The sequence below is a fragment of the Cetorhinus maximus genome, chromosome 6, assembly GCF_964194155.1.
Source record: "Cetorhinus maximus chromosome 6, sCetMax3.hap1.1, whole genome shotgun sequence".
NCBI lineage: Eukaryota > Metazoa > Chordata > Chondrichthyes > Lamniformes > Cetorhinidae > Cetorhinus > Cetorhinus maximus.
In genome coordinates, this window is record NC_135884.1 from 32,940,166 (window position 1) to 32,954,947 (window position 14,782).

At 40.7% G+C, this 14,782-nt stretch overlaps 1 protein-coding gene across 2 annotated transcripts in view; it reads left to right on the forward strand.

Moving 5' to 3' along the window:
- ccdc66 (coiled-coil domain containing 66) overlaps positions 1-14,782 on the forward strand; it is an 84,614-nt gene that overhangs the window by 10,345 nt on the left and 59,487 nt on the right. For both annotated transcript variants that reach the window (XM_078543527.1, XM_078543528.1), the window contains exons 2-4: positions 5,112-5,176; positions 10,165-10,190; positions 11,479-11,905. In XM_078543527.1, the coding sequence (XP_078399653.1) occupies positions 5,112-5,176; positions 10,165-10,190; positions 11,479-11,905 (518 nt within the window). The remainder of the gene's footprint in view (positions 1-5,111; positions 5,177-10,164; positions 10,191-11,478; positions 11,906-14,782) is intronic.

The window sequence follows — 14,782 nt, forward strand, 5'->3', positions numbered from 1 at the left end:
ATAAAGGAAATCTGGCATCCTTACCTGGTGTGGCTGACAAGTGACTCCAGACCCACACCGATTTGGTTGACTGTTAAATGCTCTTTAACAAGAGAAATTAGGGATGGGCAATAAATGCTGGCCTAGCTAGCGATGCCCACATCCCATGAATGAATAAAAATAGAGTCAGGTGGGTTTGGGGAAACAGCATGTTCTGATGGAGGGGCCTCAGCCCTAAACTTTTTCCACCAGGTGCTTGCTACTTGAGTGGATGAGGAGAAGGACTGCAAGGTGGATGAGCAGATTGACCATGGCACCATGTTGAAGGATGCAATTCAAATGGAGGGAGCGAAGAGGAATGTGGTAATGATAGGAGACAGTATAGTCAGGGGGTTAGATACTGTTCTCTGCAGTTGAGAGCCTGAGTCCAGATGGCTGTGTTGTCTGCTCAGGGTTGGAGAGGAACTTGCAGCGGGAGGGAGGATCCAGTGGTTGTGGTCCATGTAGGTACCTACGACATAGGTAATACTAGGAAAGAGGTTCTGCATAGAGAGTATGAGGAGCTAGGCACTAAATTAAAAAGCAGAACCTCAAAGGTAAGAATATCTGGATTATTACCTGAGCCATGCGCAAATTGGCGTAGGGCAAATAAGATTGAAGAGATGCATGTGTGGCTCAATGATTGGTGTTGGAGAAATTAATTTCGATTCATGGGGCACTCGCAACAGTACTGGAGAAAGTGGAGCTGTACCATTGGGACAGTCTACACTTGAACCGCGCTGGGGCCAGTGTTCCTGCAAGGAAGTAGAGAGGACTTTAAGAGGGGGAAGGGATCATGTAGGGGAAGATTAAGTAAGTTAGAGGGAAATGAGGCAATAGATCAAGGTAGAAATAAAGGTCATGATAATCAGAGTATGGCATAAAGGGACAGTGATTGCAAACTTGAGTGCAGCAGCAGAGAGGGCCAGAGTTTACAAAAGTTTTTTTAAAAAAAACCTCAATTAAGGGCTCCATATCTGAATGCCTGCGGCGTTTGCAATAAAACAGATGAATTGTCAGCTCAAATAGAAATTCATATATATGACCTGATAGTTATTATAGAGACATGGCTACAAGGAAACCAAAGCTGGGACCTAAATATCCAGGTCCCATTGTGACATACAGGAAGGACAAGAAGCTGGGAAAAGGTGGTGGGATAGCTCTGTTAATTAAAGAAGACATTAGTACTGTAGTGAGAGATGACCTTAGTTCTAAACATCAAGACGTAGAATCAGTTTGGATAGAACTAAGCAACAGCAAAGGGCAGAAAACATTGGGAGTTGTTTATAGCCACCAAACAGCAGTGATAATATAAATCACAGTATAACCCAGGAAATTAGAGGTGCATGTAACAAGGCTAATTCAGTAATCATGGGGGGGTTTCAATCTACATTCGGACTGGGTAAACCTAATCAGTATTAATGTTGTGGAGGATGAATTCTTGGAATGCATGCAAGCTGGTTTTCTGGAGCAGTACATCGAGGAACCAACGAGGGAATGAGCTATTTTAGATCTAGTATTGTGCAATGAAAAAGGGCTAATCAATAATCTTGTTGTAAAGGAGCCTTTAGGAAAGAGTGACCATAATACGATAGAATTTTACCTTGAAGTTGAAAGTAATGCAGTTCAATCGGAGACTCGGCTCTTAAATCTAAACAAAGGAAATTATGAAGGTATGAGGAATAAATTGGCAATGGTAGATTGGGACACTGTTAAAAGGTATGATGGTAGACCTGCAATGTCTAACATTTAAAGAACTAATACATAGTTTACAGCAAAAATACATCCCTTTAATGCATAAAAACCCAGCAAGGAAAGTGTTCCAACCGTGGCTAATAAGAGAAATCAAGGGTTCCATTAGATCAGAGGAAGAGATGTAAAGTTGCCAAAAAAATCTAAGCCTGAGAATTGGGAGAATTTTAGAATTCTGCAAAGGAGGACCAGGAAAAAGTTTAAGAAGGGGAAAATAAAATATGAGAGTAAACTAGCAAGAAACATAAAAATAGACTGTAAAAACTTCTATAGGTATGTAAAAAGGATAAGATTAGCAAAAACATGTGGGTCCATTACAAGCAGAGTCAGGAGAATTTATAATGGGGAATAAGGAAATGGCAGAGAAAAAGACTTGAAAGTAGATAAATCCCCTGATGACCTACATCCCAGAGTGTTCAAAGAGGTAGCTGCAAAAATGATAGGTGCATTGGTGCTCATCTTTCAAAATTATATAGACTCTGGTATGGTTCCTGCAGATTGGAAGGTGGCAAATGTAACCCCACTATTTAAGAAAGGAGGGAGAGAGAGATCAGCAAACTACAGACCTGTTAGCCTGACATCTGTCATAGGGAAAATGCTAGAATCTATAATAAAGGATGTGATAACAGGACACTTAGAAAATAAATGCAGTGTTGGGCAGCGTCAACGTGAATTTATGAAAGGGAAATCATGTTTAACATGCCTGTTGGGAGTTTTTTGAGGATGTAACTAGCAGAGTAGATAAGGGGGAACTGGTGGATGTGGCATGTTTAGATTTTCAGCTTTTGATAAGGTCTCACACAATAGGTTTAGTAAACAAGATCAGAGCACATGGGATTGGGATTAATATACTGGCATGGATTGAGAACTGGTTAATGGACATAAAACAGTAGGACTAAATGGGTCATTTTCAGGTTGGTAGGCTATGACTAGTGGGGTACTGCAAGGAGATCAGTGCTTGGGCCCAAGTTATTCACAATCTATGTCAATGATTTGGATGTGGGGATTAAATGTAATATTTCCAAGTTTGCAGATGGCACAGAACTAGGTGGAAGTGTCAGTTGTGAGAAGGATGCAAAGCTGCTTCAAGAGGATTTGGAGATGCTAAGTGAGGGGCAAAATTTGGCATTTGGAATATAATGTGGTGAAATGTAAGCAATCCCACTTTGGTAGGAAAAACAGAAATACAGAGTATTTCTTAAATGGAGAGAGGCTGGAAAGTGTTGAACTTCAAAGAGACTTGGGTGTCCTTGTTCTTGAGTCACTGAAAGCTAACATGCAGGTACAGCAAGCTATTAAGAAGGCAAATAGTATGTTGGCCTTTATTACAAGAGGATTTGAGAATAGGAGTAAAGATGTCGTACTGCAATTATATAGAGCCTTGGTGAGACCACATCTGGTGTGTTGTGTGCAGTTTTGGTCTCCTTACCTAAAGAAAGATATACAAGCATAGAGGGAGTGCAACGAAGGTTCATAAACTAATTCAGGGGATGGAGGGATTGTCCTGTGTGAAAAGATTAAATAGATTGGGCCTTTCTTCTCTGGCGTTTAGGATAATGAGAGGTGATCTCATTCAAACATACTAAATTCTTACAGGGCTTGATAGGTTAGATGCAGGAAGGATGTTTCCCTTGACTGAGGCTCTAGAACCAGGGGCCACAGTCTCAGAATCAGGGGCAAGCCATTTAGCACTGAGATGAGGAGAAATTTCTTCACTCAGAGGTTGGTGAATCTTTGGAATTCTCTGTCCCATGGGATGTGGAGGCTCAATCGTTGAGTATATTGAAGAGTGAAATCGATAGATTTCTACATATTAAAAACATCAAGGGAAATGGTGTTAAAGCAGAAGGTCAGCCATGATCCATTGAATTCAAGCTGGCTTGAAGGGTTGAATGGCCTACTCCGCCAATTCTTATGTTCTTATGTTCCTCTGGGTAGTGTCCTAGGCCCAGCCATCTTCAGCTGCTTCATCAATGACCTTTCTTCCACCATAAGGTCAGAAGTGGGGATGTTCGCTGATGATTGCGCAATATTCAGCACCATTCGCAATTGCTCAGATAGTGAAGCAGCCCATGTCCAAATGCAGCAGGACCTGGACAATATCCAGGCTTGGGCTGACACGTGGCAAGTAACATTCATGCCACATCAGCGCCAGGCAATGACCTCTCCAGCAAGAGAGAATCTGACCATCGCCGCTTAATATTCAATGGTATTACCATCACTGAATTAAAATCCTGGGGGTTACCATTGACCAGAAACTGAACTGAACTAGCCAAATAAATACAGTGGCTACAAGAGCAGGTCAGAGACTATGAATTGTGTGATAAGTAACTCACCTCCTGACTCCTCAAAGCCTGTCCACCATCTACAAGGCACAAGTTAGGAGTGTGATGGAATATTCTCCACTTGCCTGGATGAGTACAGCTCCAACAGTCAAGAAACTTGACACCATCCAGGACAAAGCAGTCTGCGTGATTCACAAACATTCACTCCCTCCACCACCAACGCACAGTGGCAGCAGTGTGTACTATCTGCAAGATGCACTGCAGCAACTCACCGAGGCCCCTTTGACAGCACCTTTCAAACCTGTGACCTCTACCACCTAGAAGGGCAAGCGAAGCAGACGCATGGGAACACCACCACCTGGAAGTTCCCCTCCAAGCCACTCACCATCCTGACTTGGAAGTATTGCCGTTCCTTCACTGTCGCTGGGTCAAAATCTTGGAACTCCCTAACAGCACTGTGGGTGGGTGTACCTCTCCCTCATGGACTGCATGACTTGCAGTGGTTCAAGAAGGCAGCTCACCACCACCTTCTCAAGGGCAGTTAGGGATGGGCACTAAATGCTGGCCTAGCCAGCGACACCCACACCCCATGTTCTCCCCAAGTTGCTTTGCAAATGAGCAACAGAACTCTGTTGATCAATAATTACCGAGCCTACAGGAGGAAGACAATACATATTTTGAACAAAAAAAATCATGCCTTCATTGTGTAAACTTGAATTAAGAAATAAATCTAAATGTTGGGGTTTGGGCTCCATACGCTTCTCCATACCAGGTCCACAAAAATTATTTGCAGAAAGTGTGCAAATAACTTTGTGTAAACCTGGATGATGTAATTTCAGTGTAAGTAACTATTTTCAAAGAACATACTCTAAATAAGATAAAAGCAAACTCTGAAGAAGAGTCATACACACTTGAAACATTAACTCTGTTTCTCTCCACAGATGCTGCCAGAACTGCTGAGTTTTTCCAGCATTTTCTGTTTTTTATATTCTAAATAAGGACAGCTTTGGTAGATGTGTAATGTTATGCATACTAACAATTTATGCTTGCTTGTAGGGATGGTTTGAAGCTTGAAAGACATTTTTTGAATGGAAAACCTAAGTTAATTTTAGCATCTTATGGTAAGTGATAATTTAGTAATTGATAGTATATTATACGCCATTCATACAAAATACAAGTCACCATTTTGGACTCATTAAGGCCTTATTTTCCTTGTTGAAATAGGATAATTGTAATTTATTTCCATTCTCCCCATGTCATTTATGAAGATGCATGCTCTATTTGCACTGTAGTTACCAAGTTCCACATCCAGACTACACAAAAGTTGATTCCAGACAAAAAGGTTCCATTAATTCAGGTGGATTTCTGAAGCCAAAGGGCAAAAAAGCAGTGTGGGATAAGTCTAGGCTAAAGATTGTCTACTTCGCATTTTAGTTTGTCAAGTTTTCAGCCCAAGCTCTTGTTCCATATCCCAGGAGCATTTCAAGTGGGTTGTTATTAGTGTTGAAGATTGGGGAAAAAAAAACTAGGTCACTGCATCTGAACAGGTATCTGAGGGAGGACCCAAACTATTCAATTCAAATAAAAGTGCCCTGTTGGCACTAATCTGATAGTAACCTGAATGTGAATGTTATTGTGTACAATCTTGGAATTCCCTGGTATATGTCCTGCATGACATTTGCTGCTGAGAAAAAATAAAAGGTAAGCCACCTGGAAAAAGAACAGAACATTTCAGAAATTCCACATAAAACATATGTTTAAAGGAATTGATTTCAAGGCTGTTACCTCCGTTCAAATGAGTTATAAACTCAAATGGCTTGACATATAATCACCTCCGTGCAATCACGAGCAATCCAGTTACTTGTATTTTCTATGGGCAAACTTTCAAGCTGATCGGTGGCCCATTATACGCACTGTTGGAAATTCGTGGAAAAGGAAATCAGTGTGCCATATCATGTTTGGTATATTTGCCACTGCCTATTTTATTACCTCATTGAAATTGAAAGATCTGCCCTATTGAGGTAGATTTTAACTATTGGGTGGTGAGAGGAGCCTGTTGGCTGACCTGATGGTGCTAAGGAAAACCTTGTCTCTGTTTTGAGGGCTAAGCCTCATTATTATGTCGTGGGTGAGCACCACGCGAATGTTTTTGCAGCTCCAGACCAGCAAAGTATCAGGATTGCATATCAAGATAGCACATCAAGATGGACCCAGGGCTTTGGAAGAGGGCAGATTTGCAATTTGCATAGTGAAGGGACCTATTGATTGAATTAGGCAGGGGGGGGAAGTGAGAGTGACTGCCCTTGACATAATGGCAGCATTTGACTGAGTGTGGCATTAAGTAGCCTTAGCAAAACTGAAGTCAATGGGGGCCAAGGGATGAAAGCTCTCGACTAGTTGGAGTCCTACCCCGCACAAAGAAAGATGATTGTGGGCGTTTGGGGCCAATAATCTGAGTCCCAGGACATCACTGCAGGAGCTCCTCAGGGTAGTGTCCTAGGCCCAACCATTTTCGGCTGCTTCATCAATGACCTTCCCTCCATCGTAAAGTCAGAAGTGGGGATGTTCACTCAATTGTAATGTCAGTACTATTCATGAATCCTCAGGTATTGAAATAGTCGTGTCCTTATGCAGCAAAACCTGGACAACTTCAGGCTTGGGCTGATAAGTGGCAAGTAAAATTTGTGCCACACAAGAGCCAGGCCATGATCATCTCCAATAAGAGAGAATCTAACCATCTCCCTTTGACATTCCAAGATGATATTATTACTGAATCCCCCACTATCAACATCCTGGAGGACGCCATTGACCAGAAACTGAACTGGACTCGCCAAATACATAATATGGTTACAGGAGTAGGTCAGAGGCCAGGAATTCTGCCGTGAGCAGTTCACCTCCTGACTCCCCAAAGCGTGTCTACCATCTACAAGGCACAAGTCAGGAGTGTGATGGAATACTCTCTACTTGCCTGGATGAGTGCATCTCCAAACCCACTCAAGAAGCTTGACACCATCCTTGCCAGCGACGCCCACATCCCATCGAAGAATTTTTTTAAAAATTCTGGTTTAGCTACACTGACAGTGCTGTTAGGAAGTGAGTTCTAGGATTTTGACCCAACAGCAGTGAAGAAACAGCAATATAGTTTCAAGTCAGGATGATGTGTGGTTTGGAGGGGAAACTTGCGGATGGTGTTCCCACCTGTCTGCTGTTCTTTTCATTTAGGTGGTAGATGGTTTGGAAGGTGCTGTCAAATAAGCCTTGGTGAGTTGCTGCATTATACCTTGCATATGGTACACGTTGCCACTGTGCATCAGTCATGGAGGGAGTGAATGTTTATGGTGGTGGATGGAGTACCTATCAAGCAGGTCATGCAATCTTGTTAAAACTCTGTCTCCCTCATGAGGATTGAAGGTCTAGCCTCTGAATTCCCTGAAAAGCCACACCGACTGCCTCAATGACTGCTCATCTCTCGATGGTTCAGTCTCTCTTGAGACTGCGCTCCATGGGAGGCTGCACTCTTGCTTCTAATTACCCACACACTTCCAACTCTTTTGCAGACTAAGCTGGCACTGCCCCTAGGTTTCACCAAACTCTAGTGCCTGGCTGCACCGAAATATATATGGTTCCCTGGGCTTCTCTGAGTCCTAACTGCCTGACACAGAGCCAGCAACCTTCTGCCACCTTCTTAGCTTCTAAGTTCCAACTGCATTGAAGAACCCCCAAGCTTCTCTGAGGTGCAAACCACATCAACTCCAAACGGCAACAAAACCCCTCTCCCTTTAAACATGCAGATAAATTGAAACCAGAGAACTTTGTTAAACTCCACCCATCTCCATGATGATGTAGCCTTTCAGGGTTCACTGTTTTTAAACTAATTTAGCTGTAATTTCCAAACCAAAATATCTCTCTGAATTGCAAAATACCTCTCTTAGCAAGCAGTGTAGACATAATGTTTCCAATTCTCCAGCTAAATAAGCCCACCTGTTGTTTTATGGCTCCATCTCTTTTACTCTGACACTATTAAACAAACATGGGTAACTTTCTGAACTGCCATATTCTTTTAAGTGTTCTGGCAATCTCTAAAGCCCAGCATTTTAGTTACCCTACCTTCACAAAAATAACCTTCCCAGAACTAAACATAACTTCTAAAATATTAACATGAACCACGAACTAGATATTCGTCACAGGTATCAGCCAAATACAGAGTGGGATTTTGGTGGTAAGCTTTTCCCCACCATTGTAGGGATACTATTACCCTGTTTCCACCCAGCGGTACCAGTAATACACTTCCTCTATGTAATTTATTTGTTACTGCTATTAAATACTATGGTACAATCTAAAGTCTTCTATTTCTTTGGTTTATTTCACTTTGTGGGTGATGATGACATTCCCATTGGGGCACCAAATTTGTCAATATATTTAACAAGGAGAGAGAATTTAAAGGGCCATTTACAACTATTGTGCGATAACTGAAGCTACAATGGGAAAGATTTATTCCTTAGTCCTTGTTCCAGTGTTTCCTCCTTTCAAAATTTTGACCCTCTTCCAAGTGGGATTGGTATGGCCAGTTTCATGGTGCATTCCATACGTGTTTCTTCCTTCCTACTATTTTTACTTGCCTGAATTCCAGAGGAGTGGCGGTGTAAATTAGATGGAAATCTTATCTTCTGGCGGCATCATTGGGTGTGCACACTGTTTTAACAGTGGGCCTGATTAAGATTCACACAGTATCCAGTTTAACAGTGAAAGCTGGTAACAGCAAAGATTCAGGTCACAGAAAGCCAGGTAAATGGGTTTTAATTTTGCTTTAAAGGCTTCTTGTGGGCCATAGGAACAGGTGTGCTCCTCCTAGTCCCACAAGGATACCTTGGGCATCTCCCTGGTGTTATGGCACAGCAGATGATAAATGCTGAGTTGTTCAAATCCCAGAGGGAAACTTGAAACAACTGCCACAACTTATTTGCAAGTTGTATAAATTTCGAGATGCGTGCCTTGAATTCAGTAGTAATAAGACCACCAAGTCTTATAGTTTTTTTTAGAAAACTAGATTAAACATTTATTAATAAGAGAAATGATTTTAAATACATACATAGATCCACTATTATGATAACTTCTAAATCTCCTACTTGTTCTGACTCCCAGTTACACTTCCGTTAAGTAAGTTGCACAGATTTTAAAAGATCCAGGCAAAGAAACATGATACCTTGAACAAGTCGAATTCAAAGTGAGTTCTCTTAACTTCAGCCCCTGGAGACAGCAGCTTGAGGCATAGATGCTGAAGGCCTTTCACACTTGCTGAATCTCAGAGTGTCTCCCTTACAAACAGCCTTCTCTCCTTTTATACATATTTCCCCCTTTGAATGCAAATTCCTATTGTTTCACTATGTCTTTGGACTTTAGCTTTCTGATAATGTCTCATAGCACTAAGTTTTGCCAGTATTCTTGGGGAAAAAGAAACACACTGTTTTTAAACTTCGCCTGGCTAGGTGACACATTTCACTCCCTCTTTTGAAAACAATCTAGTCTGGTTTATTTAAAAATGCAAATATTCCCTTGACACCTGTTTCTAAACTTCTCCATGTTTACCTAATATCATTTCAATCCTAACATCTCCTCTTACATCAAAACACCTAGACTAGCTGCCTCCAATTCAATTAAGTCTCACACACGTAGACACATCCCACTATTACTCTATTTTAGAATAAATTCCAATAACATTATGGAAATTATTATATCTTCCTGACACTGGGCTAATCCGCTCATTCACCCACCCCTGATTTGTACACCTGGCAGTGATATTTTAACACTTCCTCCCCCGCCTCCCCCCCCCCCTCCCCCCCCCTTCCCCACCAGTTGCCAGCATGTTAAATTTGACCGTTTTGTGTATGCAACTTGCTCCTCTCATATGGTTTTTCTTCTGAAAAATAACAGTTAAAGCCGTAATTCAGAGGAAAAACATTTTTTCATAATTGAGAAACTAGGGAGAGTTGCATAGTACAATATGGTGTCATGATTGGAAAGAGTGTAGTTACAGTATAATATATTTAAGCTGGAAATTCATTCTCTTTATTGTTGTACAATTTTCATTATTGGTCTAATCTTATTACAGATGCTTCATCAAAAGACGCTAAAAGGGTAAGTGGTCCAAATTAATTTGTCTTTTGTTGTATCAGAAAAGATCTGTAATTACAGCATTCCATCCCCTCTCCATCGATGCCAAAAATTGGGTTCTGACTACCACCAATTGGTTATGACAGCAATTAGCCATTATCTCAGCTGAAGCAAAATTTGGATCCCACATATTACTTCTCCCCATTCCTCCCACTCACCTCCCCACACTGGAAGTCACAATGACATGCTGACCCTGCTGAATCTAAAAATACGTGTACTCCCTCATGCCCCTCCGCCCTCCGACACAGAGACTTACCTCCTGCTGAGGCAACAATTGCCTCCCTTCTCTGCTGTATCATTTTATGACTCTTGAACTGAGGCAAAGTCACTCCCCAGCAGTTTCACCCATTTAATGAAGAAACCTTCAGGATGAAAAGTATTCACACACACAAACCCCACCCCACACCACTGTTGATGCAAAAGACCCCTACAGAATTCTCCATACGAAAAATTAGGGAAACGTGGCACCATGCAGCACCACTGACTAAGATGTTGACTCCCGTCTCCTTTCCCCTGTTCTTCCTCTTCCTCCCTCACCCTTTCTCTCCTCTTTCCCTCTCCCCCTCTTCAGTTCCACCTCTTTCTTTCTTCCTTTATTTCCCTTCATTGTTTTCAGAAACAATATTAGTGTTGAGGGAAATATACAGATTGCTTTGTTAGTTATAGACTTATATGAGCATAGCTGACAAATCTTTGGCAGTGCTACAGGAATTTCAAATTATGGAGCAAGTTGAAAGGAAGTTAGGTTTATTTTCTTTTCCAAAGAAAAATTGAGGTGACTGAATTGAAGCTTTCAGATTATGAAGAAAAGTTGAAGAAGCTAATCCAGGTAAATGGTACAAAAGTAAGAACATAAAATGAGTATGTTGGCAGAATTTTTACACAGAAGAATCCTGTGGAATATGGATATCATGGAAAAATATTGAAACAGGCGATAATAAATGTGTTAAAAAGGTAATTAGGTTTGTTTTTAGAGTGAATAGATTGAAAGATATGGTGAGGGGGTGGTTGATTTGGTAGAGATTAAAACCAATAGCCAGTTTTTTTTACATTAATTGAACTGCATATAACTTCAAAGTGTTTTGTGTTTTTACTTTTGAAATGTGTTATCTCTTCACCTTGGCCTTATAGAAGAAAATGTAAATTGTAACCTGTTGACATTCTACAATGTAATATCTAAATGCTTTTTCAAACTTTGCATAAATAGGAGCCTTTAATATTATATCTGCTGACAGTTTTAAATATTTGTCAGATAAAATACAAGAACAGAACAACAACACAGCTGCTGAGATCTAAACAAGTTTTACAGGAAGTTCCTTCAACCCATGAAAGTAATTCTGAGACTGAGAAGCCTTTATTGAAACACACTGTAACTAATTCTATTGTTACATCTGGGAAAGGAGAAAATGCAGAACAGTTGATTACAGTTAAAAAGACAGATAACAAAACCAAAAATAATGGTGAAACAGCGAAAAATGGTCAGCCTGGAAATAAAGCTACTGTGAAGACACTTGTCATAACCAAGCAACAGCCACCAAAGAAGCAAAAGATCTCTGAGGTGTTAAAAGAGAGCTTGGTATGCCTGACCCAAGAGCAACTCCAGCAAATTTTAGCATCTATAAGTCAAGTGAACGAAAATTCCAACCAAAACCAGCAAAGAGTCAAAAGTACAAAGCCAGGTAGGTGTCATGGAGGAGCCTCTAACGCTTTGGAGTCAAAGATTTAAATAGCAATTTATTTTCTCCACTTGTAATTCTCTTCTGTATGCATTGGTATTAACAGCTTTCCTTTGCTGCCTGACCTGCTGAATATTTCCAGCATTTTTTTAATTTCAGATTTCCAGCAATCGCAGTGTTTTGCTTTTGTATTAGCTTTCCTCTGATACTTTCTCCAAATGGTAATTCTTCACATGTGAACTTGGGCATTGAGGGTCAATAGATAATTCAATTATGGGGCGGGTAGGGAAGGAAACCTTGCCAAACTTGATCTTGATTGGTACACGTCCTTTTGAGAAGGATTCACTCAACGCAAGACCCCCAGCGAATTCTGTTTGTCCTACCTTCCAGTTAAGGATCTCTGAGGCCAATTGCAACACCAAACATCGGCACTTTGGCTGAAATGAGGTAACTTAACACAAACCAGGACAAAACCTGCAATCCTTCTAATCAGTATCACACTATGAAAGAGCTGTGAGCATTCTTTTTAGGAGCTGATACTATTATTTTACTGTCCAAAATGTAAGCATAACTCTTCAAGCTGGTCTGAGGGGATTTCATGTAGTCTCAGATTGTTGTAGTTTACTGTATTTGTTAACTCATTAGCACGTTATTCCTGTTGTTTTGTGCAATCATAGTTCTGTTTGTGTAACTGATAAAGTTGCTGGAAGTGGGACAAGGGATCCCAGGAATGTCAATGTTTGCAGAGGATCCTTGTAGACAAAATTTTGAAAGTAGTGTCCTAAAGTGGGTTGCTGCTCTTTACTGTGGAATAGAATAAAATATCAATATTTTCTTTTTGAAATTGTTGGACCTTTAATCAAAAGTAATACTTCAAACAAAAAAATCAAAAATACCAAGTTTAATTGTGCTGATCACACTTATTTTTACCCAACCAATCGATGGTGAAACAGTACAATCTCAGAATTGTTACGGTGCAGAAGGAGGCCATTTGACCCATCGTGCCTGCACCAGCTCTCCGAACGAGCAACTCGCCTAGTGCATTCCCCCACCTTTCCCCTTAACCCTTCATGTTCTTTCCTTTCAGATAAGAGTCTAATTTCCTTTTGAATGCTTCAATTGAACCTGCCCCCACCGCACTCATAAGCATTGCATTCCAAACCTAAACTACTCACTGTGTAAAAAAAAAAAAGTTTCTCCTCATATCACTTTTGCTCCTTTTGTTAATTACTTTCAATCTGTGCGCCCTCGTTCTTGATCCTTTCACAAGTGGGAACAGTTTCTCCCTATCTATTCTGTCCAGACACCTCGTGATTTTGAGTACCTCTATCAAATATATATGAACTATGAGCAGGAGTAGGCCACTCGGCCCCTCAAACCTGCTCCACCATTCAATAAAATCATGGCTGATCTGAATGTAATCTCAACCCCACATTCCTGCCTACCCCAGATAGCCTTTCACTCCCTTGTTAATCACGAATCTATGTAGCTTTGCCTTACAAATATTCAAAGACCCTGCTTCTACCGCCTTTTGAGGAAGAGAGTTCCAAAGACATTTTCCCCTCTGAGAGAAAAAAATTCTCCTCATCTGTCTTAAATGAGCGACCCCTTATTTTTAAACAGTGACCCCTAGTTCGAGATTCTCCCACAAGAGAAAACATCCTCTCCACATCACCCTGTCAAGACCGCTCAGGATCTTAAAGGTTTCAATTAAGTCGCCTCTTACTCTTCTAAATTCCAGTGGATACAAACCTAATCTGTCCAGCCTTTCCTCATAAGACAACCTGCCCATTCCTCATATTAGTCTAGTAAACCTTCTCTGAACTGTTTCTAATGCATTTACATATTTCTTTAAATGAGACCAGTCCTGTACACAATATTCCAGATGTGGTCTCACCAATGCCCTGTACAACTGAAGCATAACCTCCCTACTTTTGTAATCAATTCCCCTCGCAATAAATGATAACATTCTATTAGCTTTCCTAATTACCTACATACTGACCTTTTGTAATTCATGCACTAGGACACCTGGATCCCTCTGAGTCTTGGAGCTCTGCAATCTCTCACCATTTAGATAATAGGTTCTTTTTTATTTTCCCTGCCAAAATGAACAATTTCATATTTGCCCACATTATACTCCATTTGCTAGATCTTTTCCTACTCACTTAACCTATCTGTATCACTTTGTAGCCTCCTTACATCCTCTTCACAATTTACTTTCCCACCTATCTTTGTATTGTCAGCAAATTTAGCAACCATTCCTTCGGTCCCTTCATCCAAGTCATTTATATAAATTGTAAACTGTTGAGGCCCCAGCATTGATCCCTGTGGCACACCACTCATCACACCCTGGCAACCAGAAAAAGACCCATTTATTGCCAACTCTCTTCTTCCTATTAGCTAGCCAATCTTCTATCCATGCCAATATGTTACTGCCTACACCATGAGCTTTAATTTTCTGCAATAACCTTTGATGTGGCACTTTATCAAATGCCTTCTGGAAATCTAAGTACAGTACATCCACTGGTTCCCCTTTATCCATAGCACATGTGACTCCTTCAAAGAACTCCAATAAATTGGTTAAACATGATTTTTCCCTTTTACAGAACCATGTTGATTTTGCCTGATGACCTTGAATTTTTCTAAGTACCCTGTTATAACATCTTTAATAAAGCTTCTAACATTTTCCCCATGACAGATGTTAGACTAACTGGCCTATAGTTTCCTGCTTTCTGTCTCCTCCCTTTTTGAATAAAGGAGTTATATTTGCTATTTTCCAATCTAATGGAACCTTCCTTGAATCTAGGGAATTTTGGAAAATTAAAACCAGTGCATCAACTATTTCACTAGCCACTTCTTTCAAGATCTTAGGGTGAAGTC